The sequence below is a fragment of the Zeugodacus cucurbitae genome, chromosome X (genome assembly GCF_028554725.1).
Source record: "Zeugodacus cucurbitae isolate PBARC_wt_2022May chromosome X, idZeuCucr1.2, whole genome shotgun sequence".
In the NCBI taxonomy this organism is placed as follows: domain Eukaryota; kingdom Metazoa; phylum Arthropoda; class Insecta; order Diptera; family Tephritidae; genus Zeugodacus; species Zeugodacus cucurbitae.
Window position 1 is genome coordinate 30,636,606 of NC_071672.1, and position 18,245 is coordinate 30,654,850.

Sequence of the window (18,245 nt, forward strand, 5' to 3'; positions counted from 1 at the left end):
ACCTTATGTGTTTTTGGTTTTCGCCATTTTGTGGGCGTGGCAGTGGACCGATTTTGCTCATTTTCGAAAGCAACCCTCTCATGGTCCCAAGGAACATGTGTTCTAAGTTTCATTAAGATATCTCAATTTTTACTCAAGTTACAGCTTGCACGGACGGACGGACAGACATCCGGATTTCAGCTCCACTCGTCATCCTGATCATTTATATATATATAACCCCATATCTAACTCTTTTATTTCTTGGTGACACAAACAACCGTTATGTGAAGAAAACTATAATACTCTGTGCAACAGGTTGCGAGAGTATAAAAATAAAATATATTAAAATAAAATGATACAAAAATTTATTTTGACGTTCCTAGTCGGACAATAGGCTGCAAGAGACGGCAAAATAATGTCTTTCTTTTGGTCTTTTTCATTTTGAAATTGACAATTCGAAGAAGTGTTGCCAACTTCAATAAAAAAAAATATTTTTTTTCAGTTAAGTTTATTTAATTTCTTTTTCGTAGATTATTTTTCGAGTGGGTAATTACCCTCTCGAAAAATTCCGTGTGGGTACAACTACCCACCATACGCACAGTAAACGCCGCCACTGTTTGCTTGTGAAAGCATCATCTTGGATCTCAGGTTTTTTTGTTTTGAAATAATTGAGATCTTGAAATTTCAGGAATTTTTAAATATAATTTTGTGGACACTGCTAGCCTGAAAATTAACTTTGTGATTTAATAGGTAAAAGGCAACTGAAGTGTTTCAAGGTTATGCTCAGGAAGTGAAAGGAAAGAACATGAAGGACGGTCAAACAATAGGAAATACGAAAATTAACTTTAACTGATGTTTCAATTAACCGCACAACGATTTTAGGAAAATAACAGAAGCAATGAATATTCTTAACATTGGTGAAGTGTGTGATGAAGATAGTATTAGAATCTCTCTGAGTAGAATAGTTTTGTTTACATAACGGTTGTTTGTAATACCTAAAACTAAAAGAGTTAGATATGGGGTTATATTTATACACCAAAGTGATCGGTGAAGACTAGATGCGTAATCCGGATGTCTGTCTGTCCGTCCGTCCGTGTAAGTGACTACTTGACATATTTGGATGTATTTTTTTTTGGGAAGTGGGCGTGGCTCCGACCCTACTAAGTTGTTTGTACATATCTCGTAAACCACTAAAGCAACATATATCAACCAAACTCCCTAGAGTCGTTTCATTTAGGCACTTCCTTAAACAATATAAAAATAGAGGAAATCGGATTGTAACCATGCCCACCTGCCATACAAAGGTTATGTTGAAAACTACTAAAAAAATTCAGTAAGGAAAACCAGAAACTTTTAATTTCATGGGGTCAAAAAACATATCTCAGGAACCAATCGACCAATTTCAACGAAATTTGGTGCACGAAGCGCCTACTTCCCTATGCCACATTTTAGAAGTCCAACTCATTCGTCCACTTAACAGTATATAAATCAAGCACCAGCGAAGATATCGGAACAAAACTTTGCACAAATACTCTATTTCGATTATGTCATATCTCATCTAATATCACCGAAATCGGAATATAATTTTTCAAGACACCAGATATCGAACATAAGGAAATCGAAGTTTGCGGCTACTTTTTTTTTAACATATCGGTAAATCTCACAGTTATTCTAAAGAAATTCAAACGAGATGTTTTCCTTCTAACAGTGAGCGTCTGTGCCAAAAAATGGTTTTTATGGGTAGAGCGCATAGAGCTTCTATCGAAAGGCTGTGTGTAATTACTGCACTTTGTCATGTGTAAAATAAAATAGCCTTTTTTGTAGTTTCAGTTTCATTTATATTTTTTTATGTAAGATACTTTCTGCTGTTGATTTCGCTCTTGTGGTAATTAATAGTTTATGCACTTTCACTGTCACGCAATACGCCAAAATTTATGCGCAAATATATATTTGTTATTTTTTATGTTTTACTCAATTTCATTTAAATTTTTCTTATTTAAATCTATTCACGACTAACTTTGTGCTTATGCTTAATTTCTTAATACAAATTTGCCTTAAGGAATAGTAAAATCTAAAAATTTTTACTATACATTAGTAATATGTTATTTGCTCAATACGCAATAGTTCATTGCAAATTTTGTTACAACAGAGTGTAAATATGCATATATATATAAATGCATATATATTAAAATGATATTAATAGTAAAAACAAATTATATTTGACGAAAACGGCCACGTTAAAGTACTTTCTCATTCAATAGAAAACAATGATGGTAGCAAAGTACGTACGTATATATACACTTATAATAAATACATTCGAAAAATTGCATTTTTGCTACGCAATGGCAGCAAAAAGCAATAATAATAAGAATGCATGAATGAAACAACGAGACAACTAAATGTTGGTAAACATTTATCGGATAAATTTTTCAAAAGTAGTTTATGCTGAATCATTGTTTTAGTACATATTACTGATAATATACATATATAGTTTTATTTATATTACTGATCATATAATAATACATTGCACATTTATTTATTAGCAGAACTGGGGTTGTTGTTTGTTGTTTGTAGTTTGTCTTGATGAACGTCTTATTTATTTACTACATAAATAACGTTGATTACTGTTCAAATTGCATTCTTCCACACTATGCACCATCGTCATATGTTTAATATTTCAGCTTATTTTTTGCTTATGATGGTATTAATTTATAAACGAAATTGTTGCTTTTATTGTTGTTAAGCTCTACTATTTTTCCATACATTTTCATTATTTGTTCGTATAGACTGTCCTTGCAGCTTTTAACTACATAACACTCCTTCCTGTGTTATTAGCATGTAGTCCGCTGGTGAACTTCACCAAGTCCGTGTAAGATACACCAAGTAAGTTAATTTAAAAAATGAAATTTTATTTAAATGTTGGTTTGTCATCAACTGGTATGTATTTTAGTGTTGCCGGAAGTACAAACAGCACATTGTTCAAACAACAGTTGAACTTCTATAACTCGAACTGCTCTATAACTCGAATTGGCAATATGAGTCAAATTTGACTCATCGCGCAGTTTTTTGGTGGACTATGGTGTTTCGAGTGCGGGAAGTTCAACTGCATTTATACTGTCAGTTGTTACACTATGTTGCTGTTGGCAAATAATCAACAACATAACATAACATAACATGTGTTGTAGGATCAAACAGATTTCGTGGAACATACTCAATGAAAGTGAAACTTAAACCTAACATAACATAACTCTTTTCGTAAACGACATTAAAGACTAATGGCAATTTGATATAAATGAATGCTCCAAGCGTCATTGTACAAATAAATTAATATTACTAGATACATAATTAACCGTAAATGAGAACTTTGAAAGCTGATATATATAATACACATATACAGTGGAACTTCTCTAACTCGAATCACCATAATCCACAAAAAAACTTCGAGTTATAGAATTTTCATTAAAACATACAATTTTTCAAAAAGCTGGAAAATATAGATTTATACGTTCGATTTATGGAAGGAAATTTGTATGAAATTTGAATTCTAAACGCTATTGCCAATTCAAAAGTTTGAGTTATGGAGAACTTCGAGTTAAGGAAGTTTGAGTTATGGAAGGAAATTTGTATGAAATTTGAATTCTAAACGCTATTGCTGATTCAAAAGTTCGAGTTATGGAGATCTTCGAGTTATAGAAGTTCGAGTTATGGAAGTTCCACTGTATATTTTTTTAGTAGTTACATTTGGCAAACTAAGCATGTGTATTAAATGGCACCGAGCGTGGCTTGGGGAAAAATCAAGCGACCATTATTGACTTGATTGATGTCATTTGACCATTGCACCTGATTGACTTTGCAGCGAATAGAACAAGGCACTTGAAATGATGATTTGAAGTACAAAATAGTTGGAATATATTACGTTATAGCCGTGGCAAAATTTCATTTCAAAACTGTTCATAGTATAGAATATAATAGACTTAACAAAAACAAAACCAAACAAAATATTGCTAAAGTTATTCATACCAATGTATGGTCATCATGGCATAATTATTATCATTAATTTTTTACTTATTTTATTAATGCGACAAAGTTCAGTAAAATTATGCATTATTGAATAGAAGATTTTTGGAAACTTAAACATAAAGTGAAAAAAAAACATAAAATTCTATAATTCTTAGGATTCTCAATCAACAACTTTTTATTTAAAAAAAATTAGAAAAAATTTATATTTTTTAATTATACATTTTTTTCATTAATTAATATTTAGTATAGGAAAAAATATAATTTTGAATTAATAAATTTGTATTACTTTTTTTATATACAAATTATACAATTTCATCAATTTTTTTCATAATTATATTAAACAAATTTAATAAAAATGTATAAATTAAAATTATTTTCAAAAAATTATAAACAAAAAATTTAAAATTTTTTTTAATAAAAATGTATAAATAAAAAAAGTATTAAAAAAACTTTTAATAATATTTTCTTAATTAACAATTATTACAAAAACTTAAAAAAAAAAATTTATTAGAAGTTCTACATTGTTACAAAAAATGTAATAAAAATTTATAACTTTTTTAATATGTAATCAATAAACTGTTATTATGTTTTTTTAATATGTTTAATATTGGTTTTTAATAAAATGTTATTAAACAAAATTTAACAACAATTCTTAAAAATAAAAATGTTTTAAAATTTTTTTGTTAATAAATTTTGGTTTAAAAAGTTTAATTTTTATTAAAAAGTGTAGTATGATAAATATATTCATTTTTTAATAAAACTTTACGATTTATATAATTTTTAACAAATAATCTCTGATTAAATTTTTTTTTAATTATTATAATTTTAATAAAAAAAAATTTAATAAAAGCTTTTTTAATAAAAACAAGTAAGGAAGGTCTAAGTTCGGGTGTAACCGAACATTTTATACTCTCGCAATTTATTTATTTAACTTAATTAATATTATATAATACACAATTTGACCCACATATTCGTCATATATATTGTAGAAAATCCATTGAAAGTTGGAAACCATAATATTAGGTTATAAGCACCGAGGTCCTCGTGTTCGGTATATGGGGCCTTAAAAAACTATGGTCCGATTTCGGCGAATTTTAGAATGGGGCTGCCACACTATAAACATAGTATTTGTGCAAAGTTCTGCACCAATATCTTCACTAGTGCTTACTTTATATATTGTAAAGTAAACGATTCAGATCGTTTCAAAGTTCTGGTATATAGGAAGTAGGCGTGGTTGTCGATTTGACCTATTTTCACAACATATCATTGGGATGTAAGGAAACTATTACAAACCAAGTTTCATTGAAATCGATCGAGTAGTTCCTGAGATATGGTCTTTGACCCATAAGTGGGCGACGCCACGCCCATTTTCCATTTTGTAAAAAAATCTGATTGCAGCTTCCATCTGCCATTTCTTATGTGAAATTTAGTGTTTCTCACGTTTTTCGTTAGTGACTTAACCCACTTTCAGTAATTTTCAACCTAACCTTTGTATGGGAGGTGGGCGTTGTTATTATCCGATTTCTTTAATATTTGGACTGTATAAGGAAATGACCAAAATAAACGACTGCAGAAAGTTTGGTTTATATAGCTCTATTGGTTTGCGAGTTATATACAAAAAACCTATTTGGGGGCGGGGTCACGCCCACTTTTCAAAAACAATTACATCCAAATGTGCTCCTCCCTAATGCGACCCTATGTTCCAAATTTTATTTTCATAACTTTATTTATGGCTTAGTTATGACACTGTATAGGTTTTCGGTTTCCGCCATTTTGTGGGCGTGGCAGTAGAGCGATTTTGCCCATTTTCTAAAGCAACCTCCTCAGGGTGCCAAGGAACATGTGTTCCAAGTTTCATCAAGATATCTTAATTTTTACTCAAGTTATCGCTTGCACGGACAGACGGACAGACGGACGGACATAACAACCGTTATGTGAACAAAACTATAATACTCTGTGCAACAGGTTGCGAGAGTATAAAAATTATCCAACGTTTTTTTAATAAATACATTTTTAATTAACTTCGGCAATTTTTTGTATTTTTACGCATTGGGGCATTCGCTCATTCATATATGCATGTCTGTATGTAAATCATATCCGTTGTTTTTGTTTCATGAAATGTTGTTGTCACTTGTTCGTTCAGCATTTATCTTGCTTTCTTCATAGGAGCTGTTCTGCAATTCTTGCAATTTTTTTTATTTCGAATTGAAATTCGAAATAGCTGATTTCTTTGTGACAGTTTGACAAAACAATTAAAAGAGAATTTTTTGGTCCAAAATTTTAAATAATTCAAAATTAAACAGTTTTTATTAAAGAAACCATGAATGAAATGAAAAGAAACAATGTTTTCATGGCCATTTTTTTGTTGTGAACGATATTATTAAGGTAAAATCGAAAGGCGACATTTGAGAGACTATTCTAATCCCCTGTCTGCACCGGATTCCACGTGAGTTTTACTAAAACGTTTCTACTTGTCGACTTGAGATGATTTCTTTTTGTTTCAGGTTTGTATCCAGATGTCGGTTAAGTATGCATGCATTTTCAGAAATACTTAACGAAATTATACCTTTAAGAAAAGAAACGTTCACACCTAATTTAATAAAATTGACGGCAAGTCTTAGGTTTTTCGCTGAAGGTTCCTATCAATGTTCAGTTGGAAAGGATACCGAAGTGGGAAGTGGATTCCAGAAAAGTAAAACTTCATTTTGTACAAAAATTTAGAATACCAAGAGTGATAGGATGCATTGATGGCACTCATGCAGCTACGGTAAAACGATTTGTAAACGAACATTTTTTTAACATACAAGGTATTTTCAGCATAAATACGATGATTCTATGAGTGAATACTTTTTTTTATTTCTAAACACCTTCTTGAGTTTCGGTAACATGTAGTGGGTTTCCCTGCTTGTCGGTGGGGGTAGAACGTCCTTCGATAATCTTAAATGCCCTCAACGGCTGCGAAAATTCCACAAGTCCAGGCAAAACATGTTAATATATGCTAATTAATATTTAATAATATATATTTTTTTGCTTTTTAATACATACATACATTGTAATAAATGTTTCTTAAGCAGATCGTTGATTTTGATTCAAAATCGCTATCGTTTATCTTGCCGAATATGAAATCGAAAAATTGTAACGATTCCGATTTGCAGAACATGGCGACAAAACGATTTGGTGATATTCGAAAAAACAAAAACGGAACGATTTACAGAACATGTAAAAGAATTTGAAAACGGAAAAAGCGAAAATATTGCCCGAAAACGATTGGCAGAACATGCCTGTATATTTCATTTACATGTGTCAATATGTAATCGTAAATGTTTCCTCGGTAAATTTATTTTATTAGTAAATTTGAATAAATTACTAAAAGTGCGATCTCTAGCACGACGAAATACGCTAAAATGTAAGAATAACAAAATTAATGCAAAATAAAAAAAAATACTTCATAGTACGAAGTGTGTTGAAACTTGCAACGTGTAGATCACGAGAATTCAGAGAATTCTGGCCTTTGCACACCACTTCAACTCAAAATTTAAAAGTGTCATAAAATCATTGCTTAAAAATTCGTTAAGTGAGCTAAAGTAGCTACATTGCCATTATTATCATTATATCCAACGAGTAGCGGTAATCCAAACCGGCAAGTCTAAATCAATTCTCTCGAAGTCATTTAATGAGAGGCCCAGGAAACGAGCTGTTTCGACAGGGTCGGACCAAAGGGAAAGGGCTGATAGATGGATGAGAGGCAGTCAATGAAGGTGTTAATGGCTCGTCTACGAATGGCGTTTAGAGCTTGTCGAAAGTCTGTCGCATCCGTAGTCCGGTCGGTAGAGTACTGTAGGTCGCGACATATTTAAGGAATGTACTCTAAACTGTAGAGATCGTTTCTGTATTTCAACAGAAACTGTTTGGAGAGCATTTCGTTATGCTCTGCACAGTTATCATACGGGCCCTATTATGTAGGTGCTCGACCGGAGACATCAACAGGCAATATGTGGGTGCTATCGGTGTATAACCGGCCGGCGGATAGCCTCGTAGGTTACCAAAAACGTTTCTTTGTCTTTACGCTTACGTTGCCGGCTAGGGTCTAGAGCGACTTGAGCATCTTGTTGCGGCTCTGTATGTACTTTAGTAACAATTGCGATCGTATGGGGAGTGAAAGAGTACAGGCTATCCACGATAACACCCAAATTTTGGGGTTATTCACGTTCGGCCTTTTAATGCCATCGACAGAAATGTTAAGGTCTAGACTGTACTCCTTCGTCCAAGTGGTGAATATGGTCGCTGTATATGGTAGGAGTGTGTTAGGCTACTAGCAGTAAAGTAGCGACTAAGATCGAGAAGGTAGGCGTTCACTTTCGAACACATGTCATCGATTCCATGTATTTCCATTTTATTTTTTTAGACACGACTTGGACTCTTTGCTGTATATGTTCTTCTGCAGATTTTATGACTTTCGCAACTTGATACATAATATTTTAAAGTGAAAATATGGCGAGTGGAAATTGTTCAAATAACAGATTAAAATTTTAAACAAGTTTAGCATGAAAACAAAGTTTGTGCTTGACAAGTCTTGATGGAATATGAACATACATACATATATTATTGTTAAGGGTGATCCAAGTAGAGGTATTTTTTGCAATAGCCCTTTCATGTTATTTTTGTTCAGTATTATTTGGCATTTCATCAAGGAAAGAGTAACGCCTGAACAACGATTACAAACTGTTGGCCCTTTCTGGGTATGCGATTCATTCCCCAGTTACCAGTCGAAATACTCGAACGAGTCATCGAAATTTGGACTCAACGCATGGACCAACTGAGATGTAGCCGGGGCCAACATTTGAAAGAGATAATCTTTGAAAAATAAATGTCAAACAATGTGTTTTCGAATGTTAATAAACATTCGCCATTAAATTTGAATTTTCTGTGTTTTTTTTTTTTCTTTAAAAAAAGTAGGGAACCTTGAAATTGATCACCTTTTATAGATAGACAACGTACTGTTATTTCGGTACTATAGCTTTGTCTTGCATGAAAATGTTAGTTACATTTTTAGAAAAAGTGACCGTCCCTTAGGCGCACATATCTCTTGGGCGGATAAAAATCGCTCGACGGTAAGTGTCCGTCCAAGAGGGGTTTCGCTGTATAGCCTTGGATACATAGCTACATCAGAATGTATAGACATTTGTATATTTGTCGGTTAAAGAAAAAATAAGGAGAATAATAAAAAATAAAAAAAATAAAACCAAAAAAAGTGTGGAACTTGTACACTTGTAGTTTTATTTCGCTTTGGAAGTACTTGCAATAATTCATACATTCCTCATTGCGCGCCCGCCAATGCTACCAGTTCATTATGTTTACGTCGCATTACAACTCTGGTGCTCTGTAAAATATGCGCTTTGTTGTAGAATCTTACAGTGCTTAGAATTGTTTGTGGGGCAATTAGCATTATATTAAACTTATTTGATTTTTCTACATATGATTAATAATCGTTCACCACATATATGTATATATGTGTGTGAATCCATACGAATGTCGTTGCCTTTCCTTAAGTGTTTTATGTTTGAATTCTTCATTCGTAAGCATCGTTGATGCCGCTCATATACTTGTATGTCTTTGGTAAGTATTTGCTTGAAGCCAGTTAGTTCTGCTGCTATATTACGGTTTAACATCGCCGTTCACTTCACGTCACTTAATACGTTTCGCTCTGTGTAATTACATCTAAGGCGACCTTTAAGTTATCGCTCATTAGCGGCTCTCACGCGTTACTGTGGTGTTGGCTTGTGGAAGTTTGTTGTTGTTGTTGCTGATGTTGCAGCGCTGCACTGTTGGCGGCCGCTGTGACCGCATTATTGGCGGTCTGTTGGGCGGCTGTGAGAAAGTTGAGTGCGCGTGCGTCATTGTGCAAACGCAGCGCTTGCTCCAGCCGATGTTCTTGTAGACGTATCGCTTCGCTAAGATCGGACGTGAGCTGTGACTGCTGCTGTGACGCCAAGTTTGCGGATTGCTGTTGTAAGCTGTCGTTGGTGTTTAGTTTTTGTGTTTGTTGTTGTGACAGTGAATGTTGGTGATGATGCTGCTGCTGCTGTTGTTGCTGCAACGGTACATTACTACCGCCCAGTTGTTGTTGTTGCGTTTGATGCGTTTCTGCTTTAACTTGTATTGCATTGTTGTTGTGCGAGACGTCAACATTCTCATTATTGCTGTCATTCGCCACATGTGCGCCACTGCTTCCCCCCCCAATGACGCTGTTGGATGCCGCTACGGTTGCGGCTAAGCGAAAAGCCACTTCCGTGTGCGAACGCAGTATGGCCTCGGCATGCTGATGCATACGCAATGCAGTTTCGGGTGAGTGCTGCTGTTGCATCTGATTTAAGTGATGGTGGTGATGGTGATGCATGGTGGAGTTTTGCAGTGCTGACGCCACTTGGTGTTGGCCTTGGTGGTTGGCGCCGCCGCTGGCAGACACGCTGTGCTGACCGTAAGCGGCGTGCGCTGTTTGCAAATTGTTCGTCGTATGGTGGTGTAGATGGCCGTGCACATGTTGTTCATGTTGCTGATGCATGCCACTTAAGGAGTCCACCACACCCATGGTGGTGCGCATCATCGAGTCACGCATAGCGGTCATCGTCACCACTGCGTTGACGGCGGATGCATCTGGTTGTATGTTGGGTATTACCGTGCTCGGTGAGTTGGCGCTCATACGCAAGCCGCTCGGTGTCAATGGGGCTGATATCGATGTTTGATTGTTGTCTCCCGTTGTTACTTGTTGTTGTTGCTGCTGCTGTTGTTGCTGCAGATGCTGTGCGTGCAATTGCTGCTGACTGGACGTATTGTTGGCAACATTGCCAACGCTGTTTGCAGCACTATTGCTCCCACAGCCAACGGTAACATTAGCGCCGCTTTGTTGCTGGTTGACTTGATTAATGCGCATCGCTGCCGCCAAATTAACAACAGCCGCTTGCACACTTGATCTGGTCGATTCGACGCAGCCGACGGGAGAAGCCATGCCCACGCCAGACACACCAGCCACATTCCCGCCACCGCTTACACCTGCGCCGCCAGCAGAAGCGGCCACAGCCGCCGCAGCTGCTGATGCAGCAGCCATCAGTGACATACGGTTTGCCACGTGTATTTCCGTGTCCACACCGACCCCATACTGCTGGCTTAAGTGCGGATTACTACCTGTACGACTCAATAGCTCATTCAATTTATTGCTATTGCAATTATTGTTGTTATTATTATTGCTTGCTAGTAAGTGTATGCCACTGCCCTGCTCGGAGGCGGCAGACGATGAGAGGCGGCCGGTGGAAGAGCATTCCGAGTTGGCTGACGGCGAAGGGCATAAGGAATTCGAGCCACCGCCATCGCCTATCAGTGGCAATAAGCCGCTGCCACCATTGCCACCCCCGCTGGAGCCGCCGCCTGCCGAGGCAGCTAACGTAGCAGCTAGTATTGAATCACGCTCGCGTCTTTCCGCCGCTGCTCTGGATAAAACATACTGTGCAGCGAATTGGTGCTTAGGATCCATGCGCATGTGCTCCATATGCGTGAGAAGACCTAAAACGATTTTGATAAGGACACATTCAAATTATTTAGGGTTATCTGTAAAAATAATTATCATCGTTTAGTGGTATGTTTGCTGTTTTTGTTTACCATTTTCATGTGTGAATACCGCTTGGCATACCGAACACGGCCACATGCGCAAACTATTTGTTAGCTGTGTTGTCTCCGGATGACAAGCCAAGTGCTTACGCAGTGAACCCTCGTTTACATAGTGCTTACCGCACACCGGACATGGGTGATTGGCAGTGCGTCGTTTAGCTAAATATGGGTCGCTGGACGACGATTGCATACAGCCGGATCCCGAATTATCTACATAGGGACCTGTTGAATAATTATTTGTAGTAAAGGTTATCAACATTAATGTTTATACTAAGGCAATTGGTGGGAAGAAAGTGTTGTATGATAATACCAAATACTTAAGGCACTTTTTTCACTAGCCTGTTTTTAGACAGATCAAGCGTGAGTTGTGTCAAGCTGTCATGTTATTTTTGTTCAGTTTACAAATTGTTCAACTTTATTACGAAAATTCACGTTCTGTAAAGAATAAAGATCCAGCGTTTTCGAGCCAGATGCTGTTCCTCGTTGAAGCCCATTTCTCCCTCTCTGGGTATGTAAACAAGCAAAACTGCCGCTTTTGGGAAGAAGAGCAACCAAAGACATTCAAGAGCTGACATTTCAACCAGAAAGAACAACGGTTTGGTGTGGTTTGTGTGGCGGTGGAATCATCGGATCATATTTCTTCAAAAGTGATGCCGATGAGAACGTAACCGACCGTTTGGGCCGGTCGATTGGCCACCAAGATCGTGTGATATCACACCTTTAGACTTTTTCCTTAGATCTTTTCAACGGATGGACCAACTGAGACGTGGCCGCGGCCAACATTTGAAAGAGATAATTAAAAATTAAATGCCAAAGAATGCGTTTTCGAAGGATAATAAACATTCGCCATTAATTTACAGCGTTGTTTTCTTTAAAAATGTTTGGAACCTCTAGGAAATGGATCACTCTTTATTTCTCTATTGCTAAATATTTTTAATGATATAATTATTAACGCAGCGGTCTTAGCAACACCAAAGAAAAGCTATAAGCCACTTGGTCTCAGAAAAATCAGTAATAGAGAAATAGAACAGCTTGTAAATGAAAAAAGTTTGGCATATCAATCGCTCCCCTTCCACTCAGCTTCAATTGAAATCTGATGTACGCAAATTAAAAAAGCGCTTAAACGCGAGGAAGAACTCAACAATGAAATATATAAAGGGTGATTTTTTAAGAGCTTGATAACTTTTTAAAAAAAAAAACGCATAAAATTTGCAAAATCTCATCGGTTCTTTATTTGAAACGTTAGATTGGTTCATGACATTTACTTTTTGAAGATAATTTCATTTAAATGTTGACCGCGGCTGCGTCTTAGGTGGTCCATTCGGAAAGTCCAATTTTGGGCAACTTTTTCGAGCATTTCGGCCGGAATAGCCCGAATTTCTTCGGAAATGTTGTCTTCCAAAGCTGGAATAGTTGCTGGCTTATTTCTGTAGACTTTAGACTTGACGTAGCCCCACAAAAAATAGTCTAAAGGCGTTAAATCGCATGATCTTGGTGGCCAACTTACGGGTCCATTTCTTGAGATGAATTGTTCTCCGAAGTTTTCCCTCAAAATGGCCATAGAATCGCGAGCTGTGTGGCATGTAGCGCCATCTTGTTGAAACCACATGTCAACCAAGTTCAGTTCTTCCATTTTTGGCAACAAAAAGTTTGTTAGCATCGAACGATAGCGATCGCCATTCACCGTAACGTTGCGTCCAACAGCATCTTTGAAAAAATACGGTCCAATGATTCCACCAGCGTACAAACCACACCAAACAGTGCATTTTTCGGGATGCATGGGCAGTTCTTGAACGGCTTCTGGTTGCTCTTCACCCCAAATGCGGCAATTTTGCTTATTTACGTAGCCATTCAACCAGAAATGAGCCTCATCGCTGAACAAAATTTGTCGATAAAAAAGCGGATTTCACATTTCGAACCGAACACTGATTTTGGTAATAAAATTCAATGATTTGCAAGCGTTGCTCGTTAGTAAGTCTATTCATGATGAAATGTCAAAGCATACTGAGCATCCTTCTCTTTGACACCATGTCTGAAATCCCACGTGATCTGTCAAATACTAATGCATGAAAATCCTAACCTCAAAAAAATCACCCGTTATAAAGAAGCTGTGTCCAAACTCAAGCAAGCAAAATTCACTTTGGAAAGCCCAAAAGTCCATGAAGCCACCAGTCGACTCCAACATGCCTACACGAGACTTGTGTGGGAATTGGGCTCGAAGTGACGAGGAAAAGGCTACTTGTTTTGCAAATTATCTAGAAAAGGTATTTCAACCAAATTGCCCAAAGAATAACTTTAAATTGTCAATCTTACCTAACACAGCAAATGAGTCGCCCGAGTCCTTTAAGTCTTCACCTTCTGATATTATTGGCATCATAAAAGAACTTAATCCAAAAAAGTCGCCAGGACATGATAATATCACCTCAAAATTGCTAATTGAGTTACCAAATATTGCTGTAGAGGTACTCTCTTTGCTCTTCAATGCAATTCTAAGTTTCGGATACTATCCAATTTCGTGGAAAAAGTCGCAGATTATCCTGATAGATAAACCTGGGAAAGACTTGACACAGCCGTCTTCATACAGACCAATCAGTCTTCTACCCTGCCTTTCGAAAATATTTGAAAAGGTGCTACTATCAAAGATGTCTCCTTTCCTCCACGAAAATAATGTAATACCAACGCACCAATTCGGGTTTCGTGCAAAACATAGTACAATAGAACAAGTAAATAGAATAACTAACGAAATAAGAAAAGCATTCGAGCACAGAGAGTACTGTTCAGCTATATTTCTAGACGTAGCTCAGGCATTTGATAAGGTGTGACATGAAGGGATTTTATATAAGATTAAAAACATTCTACCTTTAGAATTGTATAAAATATTGGAGTCTTATTTAAAAAATAGACAATTTATGGTTAAAGTGGGAGACTTCATATCTGATGAACGACAAAAAATGGCTGGTGTATCACAAGGCCAGAATATTATCGGAGCACTTAAGATCTATCGAAGAATGGCTAGCCAACTGGCGTATAAATGTGAATGAACAAAAGTGTAAGCACGTTTCATTTTCGCTAAGACCCAAAATGTGCCCGGCAGTAAAAATGAACAATATTCTAGTGCCTCAAGCGAATGAAGTTACCTATCTTGGTAAAATAGTAAAATAACATGCATGAAGATAAGAGCTGCAAATTTAAATTGGCTTTTAAATAAAAACTCTAAACTTAGCCTAGACAACAAAGTGCTTTTATACAATGCGGTCATAAAGCCGATTTGGATGTATGGCATTCAACTGTGGGGTACGACCTGTGCAACTAATATTGATATAATACAAAGGTTCCAATCGAAAATACAAAATTAGATCAATCACGTGCTCACCATGGTACATTCGCAATGAAAATATCCATAAAGATCTTGGTATCCCTATGGTGAAGAAAGCAGTAGAGGACAGCAGATTGAAATATATATCTAAACTCCGTGATCACCCAAACCCATTGGCTAATGCCTTAGTACATTCCTGCGATCAAACACGCCTAAAAAGAAGGGATATGCCTGCGTACTAAAAGCAACGTTTCCCTACGTTGTGAAATTTCTATTTGATCACCCTGTATTACAGCATCTAATAATTGTATATGGTATTTCTACTTACTGACAACGCTCGGTGCCGGCTTCTCCTTGTGCGCATGCTTCATATGTTCCATTAAAGCATCGGCTCCCAAGAATAGTTTGTGGCATACATGGCAGGAAGTTGCGTTAGGGCCGCCAATCAATGCCGCATGCTGCTGCAAGACACCAAGATGCAGCTGTAGCTCCTGTTTTGATTTTCATTTGGTGTATTCATTTTAGTGTTATTTTTTATTTTTATTTGGTTGCAATGTTACGGTGAGTAGTTTTGTGCAGGAATTCCAATTTATGTTTTTTGCATAATAATTCATTAAAGTTTATATGTGCAGAAGGATGGGACGGGTTTCGAGTGTAGGTCGGTGTGAGTTGTTGTGAATGTCAGGCAGCGTCGATGCAATGAAATTGAATAAAAACAAAAAATTTAATTTTTGAATATGCAGGATATGAACGATTTGCGTACTGAACATTTCACGGTTCTCCGTGTATGAGTAGTCATGTATTCTATGTATAATAATAACTCATATAAAGCAAAACCTTTCAAGGCCGCAAACACCATATATGAGCAACTCACCTATACATACATATGTCAGAGTTTTAGCGAAATTACCACTGAGATTTAACAATGATATTGTCTTTGGTTTGTATGATGAAAATATATGTGTGTGTATAACCTATATAATACTATACACTCAATGGTATATAACTAAAAAAATCACAGCCCAAAAAAATGTTTAAATGATCATTTATATATAAACTAGCATATACACACTAGCTTGGCTTCGGCGACGATATTGATTACTCGAGGTTACGCAGCAGGATAACAACTCACACTACTTTTAATTGTAAAGTGAGTGGTGATAGTAGGTCAATTTTAAATAGTTTGGTATAATTGACTACGCCACCCCGGTTTGTAGCTGTGTCAACTCTCCTGGACCGAAGTTCTAAATTGTCGCATTAAGATCATCGAGATCTTTGTTTTTTTTTTACCACCAATATAATCATTCAATCAGTCATTTATGGTTATCATATTGAGGTTTCAAGTCAGGAAAACTTCTCTTTCGAGTCAATGAAGTGACAGAAATCTGTTGGAAATGTTATTAATCCATCGAGGTGTCAACAGCGACCCTACCATTTGCAACTGCTTCTACAACCGCAATTTGATATTTTTGCAAAAACACTCATATGTTAGTTGTTAATTGGCGATTCTTTATGTGTCACCACAAATTATATGATTTTAGGCATGTTAGCCCGTCAATAACAGTTGATCCAGGAATAATTGGAAGAGTCTGGCGTTAATCACCTACTAACAGAATCCTGGCTCCACCAAAAACATTTATCGACAATCAAGATATTTTAAAGTCCTGTGCAGTACCTCCAGCGACTTCTTGAATATTTGGAAAATCTTCGTTATAGCGCTATTTTTGGCGATTTTGCCGACTGGTGTTTCGTTCATTTGCAATTTAGGAGTAATTTCAAGGCCGAATGTGCCGTTTGTTTGCCTACTAACAGGTGCCAAGATGCCCCTATTCTTGAAAATGAGTGCAATTGGCTCTGGAATTACATCAGCCCTCATATACTATATATGATGATTTTCTATTGGACTAATGTCGAATATATAGGTCAAATTGTGTGTTATCTTAATAAAATTACATCAATAAATTGCGAGAGTATAAAATATTCGGTTGGACCCGAACTTTGCCTTTCCTTATTTGTTACAAATTATTTTGGGCTATCGACACAACCTTATACAATTGAACAATAACAAAAATATTTTAAGAAAGCAACAATGACAACCTTCAAAATATTATTTTTTTGTTTTCTCTTTTTATATTTTTCTTGTCAACTCGAATAAAATTATTTTATCTTCTTCGCATTTTTTCCATATTTACTCACTCTCTAATCTTTTCCTAGCCACGAATATTTCAAGACTAAAATTAGCCAGATCGGTTTGGCCGTTCTCGACTTTTTGCGAGACTAACGAACAGCAATTAAATTTTATATTATATTTACATTTGTAACTGTAAATTAGAAGTAAATCAAAATGTTAATTATTAATATCTCCTAAATAAATTTCATCAAAATCCGTTCAGGCATGATAGAGCAAAACTCCCAGCAAAAACCATAAAAAAATCACTAACTCAATTCAGTTTTCTGCCTACTTCCTACCCTAAGTACGATGACGTGATCATTTTGATCTCATATCCGTTTTTAGGTAGCCATCAATTACCTTACTAAATTTCATCAATATCCGTCTAAAAATCACTAACTCAATTTAGTTATCTGCCTACTGCCTACCCACCAAGAACGATGGCGTGATTATTTATAGCCTATGACCATTTCTAGGTTATCATCTATCACCATACCAAATTTCATCAAAATCCGTTCAGCCGTCTTTAGGCGTGAAAGAGTAACAGACAGACAGAGTTACTTTCGAATTTATAATATTAATATGGATGTATATTCAAATAACTCGTTTTTTAAACATAATTATAAGACATGCCCTTCATATTTCTTCCAGCATTTTTAAAAACGTATAGAATCAACTAGGTTTTTGTTTCCTCCGTTCTAATCTTGTCCCTTTCTGCCACAATTACTTTCTCGAGATTTTTTTCTAATCACTTTTAGCCGAATTGTTTTTTTAAAAAGTTAATGTATATATTCCGTCTATAAATGTCAGATTTCCTAAACCACTTGCTGCTCATGACATGCCATGTTTTACCGCGCCAACTAGATACTCCTTTTTAAATTATCCACCATTGTTCCATACCAAAACTTGTCCCTTATTGCCAAACACACAGAATTTACACTGGTCTGATAAATATAACGTGATTTTGGTGGTCTGTTGGCTTTGAGTTGAACTCATTAGCAAAACATGGGCGCTTTTGCATATTGACTTATGTAATCATGTTTTTTTTACGGGCGACTCTGCTTTGGTAGTCCGCCTTTTTTATGACACGACGGATTT

The 18,245-nt window shown here is 36.1% G+C and overlaps 1 protein-coding gene across 1 annotated transcript in view; it reads right to left on the reverse strand.

The window, feature by feature from the left end:
* Positions 1–6,382: 6,382 nt before the first annotated feature.
* The window catches only part of LOC105219007 (zinc finger protein 236), an 89,776-nt gene continuing 77,913 nt past the window's right edge, over positions 6,383–18,245 (reverse strand). Inside the window, exons 7-9 of the mRNA XM_054235353.1 lie at positions 15,306–15,468; positions 11,653–11,883; positions 6,383–11,556 (exon numbers count right to left, since the gene is read on the reverse strand). Of these exons, the coding sequence (XP_054091328.1) occupies positions 9,755–11,556; positions 11,653–11,883; positions 15,306–15,468 (2,196 nt within the window). The 3' untranslated portion in view covers positions 6,383–9,754. The remainder of the gene's footprint in view (positions 11,557–11,652; positions 11,884–15,305; positions 15,469–18,245) is intronic.